We start from the raw sequence: 9,495 nt of genomic DNA, 5'->3' as shown, positions 1-9,495 counted from the left end.
TAATGTATCTTCAGAATCTAATAAGGTCATGGGTTTAGCAGCTACCTTCCTTTTTTTTATTATCCGTGAATCCAGAAGAATCTACAAGGAAGAAGAACCCTAGTTTTGAAAACCTCACAGTTAATTTATTTACAGTGAATTGTTTTTTTTTTTGGCTAAGTTTTACTCCCGGTCGAGGCATCTCAAATCCGCGCTCGGAGATATATTATCAATATAGGGATAAAGGGATTCACAAGATTTACATTTCAAGTTTCAAAATGTTAAAAGCTAAGCATTAAGCACAGTACTTGTTTAATCATCAGACTAGCCTATTTATGTTATTTTAGCTGATAAATTGACAGAAGTGTTACGGCCTGCCTTTGGCAGTGTTTCTAGATGATAAAAGGATGCTACTTTTCCTTAATTGCTGCAATTTTCTATCCATGTCTAATTAGTTAACAACTAACGCTTCTTGTTTCCCTTCTCAATCACTGTAAACTGTAAAGACAAAAACAATTAAATGATGTTCAACAAAACATCATAGAGATAAGCTCCCTTTTCTCATCATCAAGTTGGTTATGGAATAGACAAATGAGCAGACGACAGTGAAATGATAGCGGGGAAGGTTTTTCTTTCAAAGCAAGAATCTAGTAGTAATCTTGTAGCGTATAATTAATTCTACTACATGCAGGTTTGATTTAGCATGTCATGGATTTTTATGCTGATCTCATTATTGGGTCAAAATTAACTTAATAAACAGGTGAATCACTGTTGCTGATATCAGGGGATCGTGTGACTTTCTGCCAAATTAACACCTTTCTTTCTGGTACTTAATTATAACATGAATGATATTCAAAATTCTTTTTAAATGAACGAAATTGAGCAAATGGATAGTTATGATTTCCATTTCAGAAACCAAATTATTCTTGTACATACATTACCCTGTAACCTGTATTGGTTTTTACTGCTACTATAGTAGAAAAGCCCAAGATCCCAAGAAATCATTATATATTTTACACATCAATCTGTACAAACAAGAAACACCCTAGCCAGTACCGTCATGCCAGGCAAAATTTCAAGAACAAAATTACTCTACAACATGATTCGAGCAATCTGATTATATCTTTTCTCTTCTTGTTGCCCTGATTTGATTTCTTCTGCACATCTCAATGTCTTCTCTATATGATATCCACCTCCAATACCAACTTCTCTTTCTAAGTGACAACAATAACTCTCAAAAACACTAACATTCACATGCAATTTGAAACCCATCAAGAAAACGAATTCAAGCTCCAACTTGTTCAATTCATTGGTTGTCAATCCCCCAACTCTTGCAAAATAAGAATTCCTGTAATTCCTGTTCAAGAATATAATTGCTTGTATAAGAACACTTAATCTAGAAAAGCCTCGATATTTGGACAGTAATTCACACGTAAGGTTTCAGAAAAGAAAGAAAGAAAGAAAAAGATGGAGAGCTCACATGTCTTCAACGTATTTAGAAGCCACCATGATAGTCGTAATAAGAAGCCTATGTACGTTTCTTGAGTTGATTCTAAACCCTGGATTAGCCTGGCAAAACCGATCAATGTAAACATATGCAACGACATAAACTGAAGGTCCTGCACGAGTGTATCGAAAAATTCTCTCAAGATAAGATTGAATTGTCAAGTCCGGTGTCTCATGGCAATCAAAGACTCGAGTTCTGATATCCTTAGATAAAGCCCATGTACAGTTCTTGACAATTCTTTCATTCCTTGCCATGGTTCTCTCAATAAGAGAAGCAAGAACAGAAATGACTAGTGGGGTGTTTGAGTCATTTTGGTAGGAATAGGAGTATAGATCAGATCGGAGCTTTCTTGGAGAAATTGCGAGAGAAGATGTAGCCATTAGAGAGACTCTAGTTTTTATAAGGCAAAGAAATATAAAGAAGGAAGTTCTAACTTCTTGTTGTGGAAAATGAAGGGTCTTGAAAAGGATTTTATACCTGAAAGATTTAGAGTACTGTAGGCTTGGTGGAGAGGGAGAAGGAGAAAAGGTTATGGCCTTGTGGGGGTATTTATTAGGACTTGGGAATTGCAAGTTCTTAGAAGGTTTAATAAAGGGAATTTAGTAGGTGCGCTCACCAAAGCCAGATAAGTGAAATCACCATTCATCTTTCTTGTTTTTTATGGGACAAGAGAGAGACTTGGTACAGACCGGAGATGCTTTAGGATGACAATGAAAAATTTCAAGGGCTAGGTAGGTTTGCGTTTTTTCTTTTTACTTTTTTTTTTAAATTAGCATAATGACAAATTTCTTTTTTCTAAAACAACACATTTAAAAATTTATTTATAAAAATAACACAGTTATTATAACACATATGTCACACACACGTGATGTTAGTGCAAATCTCATGTGCACACTCAACTACAAGTTAACATGCAATCAAAACAAAATAAAATGGAAATAAAAATAAAATAAAATTTTATAAAATGATAAAAACCAAAAATAAAAAATAAAATTGACATTTTAAAATATCATGGAGTAACTCTAAAATTTTACACAAGTAATATGATTATTGGTGACGAATCACACTATTTCGACCACATGCTCTGTCCCATGATGAAAGTTGTTTTTGAGCCGGTGGTAGACACAACACATGTTAATTATTTTTTATTTTATTTTATATTTATTAAAATATCAAATTATTATTTAGCTCCCTTCATTATAAAAAAAATGTAAAATAATGAAAGTATCCCTACGTCAATATATTTTGATTACTTCATTATGGACATAAACTATCTAGTAATAATTCATAGCTAGCTCAAGGATTTTTATTGGGAATTACACCACCGTCGCTATATTTCCGATAACAATGCTCTTGAGTATGGGTCAGCGGTGTTTTTTAAAGGTACCTTAGCTTTTGTTAATTTCAAGACTGTATGAAATTGATGCGTGAAATGACTTGATTTTGGCTTACGCTTTACACGTAGGCCTAAACATGCCAAGAAAGTACGACAGTGAATAAAATAAAGAGAAATGACATGGACTGGGAAGGTGCATGGGAAGGAAAGATGGTATCATGATCATATACTATAAGATTTGACTGCCTCCACTTTGTAAAGCCAGAGTGCAGACAAACAGCTAAGCTGCTGGTCATTCAGTGAATTATTAACATTATTATACAGATTTCTCCATCTGTCGAGCTCGCCGACAATGGGCTTGGAATAGCTAGGGAAAGGGCATGGGAGTGAGAGAACGCATCTGCTAGAGTGGTAGGTCTTCTCAGGACCCACAGCAGTGGAAGGCAATTAAAGATGGACTTTGCACTGCATGGAGATTTGTGCACGTAATTTCCAATGGGTCCTTTACTAGCCACACGTGCGTTGGCTTCACTCATCGATATCATCAGATCTCGGTTTTGTAACCTGCAGCACCTGCCGTATCTTCCAGCTTGTCCATCTAGTCCAAGGACGGCGAGGTACCATCGGTCGTTTAGTTTCTCAATTTCAGTCCTCCATGTTTCAGTCGGAGAAATGGAATGGGGCGGCGGGCGCGTTCCTGCTAGGTGATTCCACCTTTCATGCCATTGTTAGATCTTAAATGCAACGAAAGATCTGGTCATTTACATGGAATGCTTGCTAGCTTTTACAAGGAACCATTAAGTGATGGAGAGATCTGAAAATTAACATACAGATTTAGTCTTCTCTGAAACTTTTTTAATATAGATGACGTTACAACAAGTTAACTTGGGCTAGTCCGTAAGTCAAAATATTAATGATTTTAGTTTTGGCGTGAATGGTCTGTTTTTAGCTACATAGGTTTAGTTTTTGTGCAGAAAGTTCACCCAAAATACTACGACACAGTAAGATGTCGTCCATGAGCCCCCCCCCCCCCCCCCTGCCTCGTGTTTCCTCTAAATTCTCATTTTTTGCTTCGACTTTTTCTTCAAGGGGCACGAGAAGATGAAAAGGACGAGTGCTCATTGTGGACAATAGAGGGATTTTGTTTAATAATTGACAATGGAGAGATCTAAAAAAAAAAAACGTGGCATTCAATTTTAGAGGATGGTCCATGAAAAAAAAATCCACTTAATTTAGATCCATACATCAAGGCTTCCCTGGCCCGCCAATGATCCGATAGGCCCAACCAATCCAGAGGGACTTGAAAATGAGAGAACTCAATATCTAATATGGGCCAACTTATGTTGGGTGCCCATAACTAATATTATCCACAGCCTACAGCATATCCACATAACTAATATTAGTTTCCTGAACATCCAACAAATATAATATCTCCACCTATGGACTTTCAATCATCAAGACTCCTAGCTCCTAGCTTAGTCAGCATCAATAAAAGCATGTATGCAATTGGTGGATGGAGTCACGACTCAGATACATAACTATTTTTGACTTTTTTATTTTATTAATAAATAAATAAAATAAAATGAATGAAGAATAAATTGAAATTTAGATCAAAGCAATATAAATTAAAAGGTTGAAAACTTAATTAAACTTTAAACTAGTTTAATTAACCAAATCAAGAGCTTAATTGTAGAATTGATAAATTTTAGGACTTGATTGAACTTGAAATTAGTTTAATTAATGAAATCAGGGGCTTAATTGAAGAAATATCAAGTTTAGAGCAATCAAGGACTGAATTGAATAATACAGAAAAACAAGGACTGTGTTGTAAATGGTGCTAACATCCAGGGGTCCAATTACAATTTATCCAGCGGCTTGATTACAGAATTGCGAAACACCAATGCCCAAATCGAAAATTACCATTTGAATTGGAAAAACGGGGCCGTTTCAGAAAAACTATTCATTGCCTTCTTCCTCAGAAACTGTTTCAGCAGTGAAGACGTTTCAGCAGTAAAAGTACTAAATTGTTTCAGTTATGGGGCACGTCTCACGGCTACTATCCCTCCCCCCACGATGCATGCCGTTACCAGCACAAGGCATTCTCTGGCCTTATAAAAGCCAGAGAAACGCCACGAACCGGGGCAGGGACGAAAAAAAAATGACAGGAACGAAGAGAAAAAAAAGAAACAGAGAACAGAGGGGACGACTGGAGAAGCAAACGAGACAGAAACAGGGGAAGAGAACAAAAAGACAGCGTACCCCAGCTTCGCCTTCGTCTTCAGAACACAAACACAGTAGGCAAACGAAAACAGAGAGACTAGAACACAAAAACAAAAGACCAGAGACAGAGGACGGACGAGCAGAAAAACCAGAGGAGAAAACGCGAAAAAAAAACCCGTAGAGAGAGAGGAAAGCCCAGGAAATAGACACACAGAGGGAACAAGAGAACAACACAGAAAGACGAACCAGAATAGCAGGACTGTTATTCCCCTGTTTCTTCTCAAAGAAACAGGGGAACGCGTGAGAACAAGAAGACAGGGACGAAAGAAAAGGAACAAACACGGGGGAGGAGGACTAGGGAGCACATAACAGAGGAAACCAGAGGAGAATTTCGCCTCCAGCAACGCCTGCAAATCAGGTAACTTTTTCGTCCCCTCCTCTTCCATTTTTTATTACATAGTTACTGTGCAGCTTGAATTTGATTAACCCTTCACTGTGCACGCACGCGTTCCGCGTGCCTCTGCTGGCCAGCCGGGTCACTGGCTTGGGCCAGTGACCGGGCTGGGCCACTAGGTTTAGCCCAGGCAATACGGGCTGAGCTAGACCAAGCACAAAAAAATAAAAAATAAATTAAAAAGAAAAAGAGAAAAAGCTGGGTTGTGTCTCAGGCCCAATTGGCCTAATCCTCTTTATTTTATTCTCTTTTGTTTTGATATTAACCACTTTTTTATATAAAAAAATTTCAAAAAATTTATGGGTCCTTTTGAATTTATTCGTAGGTCCTTTATGTTTTTTAGGGTATTTCACTGTATATTTGATTTGTGAATTTTTATGGTGAAATGCAAATCTGGTATTCAATATATTTTATTTTTTTCTTTTAAAAAAAGAGATGAAAAAATATGTATGTTTTGTTTCAAATTCATTTTATTGGTTTATTCACTGACGCCAAAGTCAGGAACATCATATGTTTTTTTTAGTTACGTAATGTTTATCAACACCAGAGTTATAAATTTTCATATCCGAATATTCACTGACGCTAAAGTCAGGAATATTTTAAGCAGACTATCAGTAGCATAGTATGACAAACACTTGGCAATTTAAAACGAAACCAATAATGCCGTCTACTTTAGATAAGACGCTTAAGGGGTGATAATATTTTTTTTTTGTAACCAGTTTCATATCATATAACCTCTATTGACCAGTTAGGGTTTCTAGTGACCATAATACTAGGTGGCGACTCCTTAAATAAAATATTTTCTCATCAAAGAACAAGATGTTATAAATCTATTCTTTATAAAAAAAAATTGAATTTTTAAAGATCTTCGCGACGTTGAGTGCAACACAAACCATGTCTAATTTTGTAGCTTTTAGGTAACAAAAGATGTGTTTTACAATACCTCAACGATCAAGAGAAAGGTAATGCATAAATTGACATACTTACGATTTTTTTAAAATAATATTTTTTTAAAAAAATTGAAAAATTAAATGTACCGAGATGTCATAACATTTAGATCTTAGTTGTCGATAAAATTTAGTTGTTGGGAATTAAAGGGAAAAAAGAAAAAGAAAAAAAGGTCCCACTCCAAGACCAGAAGGTATCTCTCCCTATCCCCTACATGAATTATGACACGGACTCGAACGATCTCTACCTTCTAGTGATCATGTGTATGTGGAGATCAATTGACATGGTTCAACATCTGGTCCAAGAAGTTTTAACCTCTTGTCAGCTGGCCTTCCATGATAATAGCAAGTCGGCATATATCATGCCACTCACTTCAGGTTAATATTTCAGTTCTGTTCACTGTTTCGAATATTTTGCTTTTGACTCTAGACCATCTTTTAAAGGGGCTGGAAACAGATTCAGAATCATTACTGACCACATGTTTAAGGAGTGGAGCGAGCTGCAGACATTGAACCAGACTCTGGAAATGAGATTTTTTGATGACTTCAAGCAAATCAAGTGTGCCCACGAGCTTTCTCAGAAGCGGAAAAAAAAAACCCGGAGAACGAACTGGCATGAGATTGATCTTAGTGCACATGTGGCTGCCTATTTTGATGCTTCCACATGCCTGAAACTGGTTTTGGAAGAGCTAATGTATACTAGGGTTAGCAATAATTTAAAAGGAGAAGCAGGTATATGATCATAAACGTAGCATAGTGTCATGAAAATGAAATTAGCCTAAAGGACAAGATCTCCTTGGAGCACAAACCAAAAGGGCTAGATTTTCAACATTAAGTAAGTGGTGATCTCTCAGTCCAAGCGTCCCTTGCACAATCATTTGTTCCTCTCATATCTAATTATTGCTATACAAAATCACACAAGTGGATGGCCATCACATTCACATCCAAACACCGAAATACTTAGAGAGATTAGCCTCTTGCCTACAGGGGACCCATATTACGTTTCTTGCAGTTTAATAAAGGAAACGAAAAATGCAAAAATGCAAGTCCATTGCATCCACCTAGAAGCATCCATGGGATCGAGGATACTTCCTATGGTACTTCATCTCTGTTAGCTGCTTATAAAGAGAAGCAATTGTGGTGCTTCTTGCTCGCAAGTCCTTTCACAACAGACAACGATTTGATGCTAGATCAGACCATCTTTTGTCCCATTCTATGCTGTTATGTACAGATGGCTGTATTAATCACAATGAAAATTAATATAATATGCATCTCTTGTCATAGTTAATTTGGACAATTACCCAACAAGAATTTGAGCTCTAGAAAAAATGAGCTTCCTTGTTTATCCCAGACTTTAGTTTTCTATGGTAAAAAATAATATGCATCTCTTGTAAAAAATTTAAAGTAAAAAAAAATTAATTTTTTTTTAAAATACTTTTGCACCGCGAAAATAAACAGTATATTAGTTTTTAGTTAGCATTAACAATTTTTTTTTAACAATTTAGCAGTACATATAATTCCCAATCTATTATGTATGCATAGAATTTTGAGTTCAGAGTTACTTTTTTTCTTGTTGAAGAACACATTATCATTACAAACACCTGCATTTTCAAAAAAAATTTGTCCCGCCTCGCACCGGACGCATCATCTAGGTATAACACTACAAGCATAAGCCTCTAAGCTGACAGAAGGATGCAATTCGTCAGCTTAGAGTGTTCGTAAGTTTAAAAACTAGCAAGATTTGACCTTTCTTTGTCACTTTAGACCTAGATGACGAGTTTATCAAGTTAGAAAAAACAACAAAACTATCAATCTAGCGATGAGTATAGTTTAAGATCTTACAATAAATATTACAAATGCATAGAAGAGAAATACAGAGGTAATTTTAATCAAGATCGAACAACACGGTGACCTGGAAATTGCCTTGATTCCATGCATGGGTGATCTGGAAGACCAAGAAGGATTCATATATATCGTTATACATGATTGCTTGTGTTCTAGACAAACGAGTGGTGAGATCTTCATATGAAGTTGACAAACGAGCATCCAATCATTTATGTGTTCGTCTTTTAGCAGACAATTCATGTTATATGTCTCTCTGTAGCAATTTCCCCTCCCTTACACCGTCAAATATCCCCCAATAATCATAATGAACAATCCTTCGCCAGTGAATTGAGAGGATATGACCCCTGAGCCCACATCAATACCTCAAGAAAGAAGTCAAATGGTAAAGGTTGGAGCTTGGATTCTTGAAGCTGGATGCTGTCATTTCTGTTTTTGAAGAGAATAACTAGAATATTAAATTATTAAACCTACTTTAGTGTTTTAATATGAAATCGTTTAAATATTAAATTTCTTAGTTGTCATAAAAAAGAGTATCATTAATTTGTAAGATATATAATATAGAAATCAAGGAGATATCATTATAATAACTAAGAAGTTTGTGTCCTGACTCCTGATAATTTATCTTTACAAAAAAGAGCGGACCTTTTGGTGTCATCTAGATACAATTTTTTACTTAAAAAATATTTATATTTTAAAAAAAGAAATTAAGTTGTTAATTCAATCATTAAATGTATTTTAAAATCAAGTTAGAAATCAAGTATTTTATGAAATTTTAATAATGTCTTCTTAGAATTAATTTTAAAATTATTAAGAAAAATCATGTTTAGATTTGAAATCAGTTTCTTATTATATATTTAAAAATATATTTTAAATAAAAAAAAATTTAACACTGGTATTTTTTTTATTACATCTCATTGCTCAATTACTTAAGAAATATTTTTAGATTAGAAACTCTTAACAAAATATTCAAATAATTATGTAAATTTGTAGCTAAAAAACTCACATGCTCTATAAACCACATGTTATAAAACTGATTAAAAGAGCATATAATAAAACTTTTCATAAAAGTCTTGTGAACAACTACACGTGGGTCTACAAGACACCGTGGGGTTGATTTTTTTTTTTTCATAAAAAATAATATTTGAGTACCACAAGAGCGTTTTAAAGAAGGAAAAAAATTTTGCTTACTCGGGTTATAGACAATTAA

At 35.1% G+C, this 9,495-nt stretch overlaps 1 protein-coding gene and 1 long non-coding RNA gene across 2 annotated transcripts; one reads left to right on the top strand and one right to left on the bottom strand.

Annotated features, from left to right (window-relative positions):
* Positions 1-970: 970 nt before the first annotated feature.
* On the bottom strand, positions 971-2,043 carry LOC133691487 (cyclin-U2-2-like). The gene is made up of 2 exons (XM_062112012.1): positions 1,460-2,043; positions 971-1,336 (listed from the first exon to the last, which is right to left on the bottom strand). Exons 1-2 carry the CDS (start codon positions 1,864-1,866, stop codon positions 1,072-1,074), a joined length of 672 nt encoding a protein of 223 aa, XP_061967996.1. The 5' UTR covers positions 1,867-2,043; the 3' UTR covers positions 971-1,071.
* Positions 2,044-4,731: 2,688 nt separating this feature from the next.
* Positions 4,732-7,726, top strand: LOC133691859 (uncharacterized). The gene is made up of 2 exons (XR_009841746.1): positions 4,732-5,460; positions 6,888-7,726. It is a non-coding gene; the product is annotated as an uncharacterized LOC133691859 (long non-coding RNA).
* The last annotated feature ends 1,769 nt before the right edge of the window (positions 7,727-9,495 follow it).

Source organism: Populus nigra, chromosome 4 (genome assembly GCF_951802175.1).
Source record: "Populus nigra chromosome 4, ddPopNigr1.1, whole genome shotgun sequence".
Classification (NCBI taxonomy): domain Eukaryota; kingdom Viridiplantae; phylum Streptophyta; class Magnoliopsida; order Malpighiales; family Salicaceae; genus Populus; species Populus nigra.
This window is presented reverse-complemented; position numbering and strand designations above follow the sequence as displayed.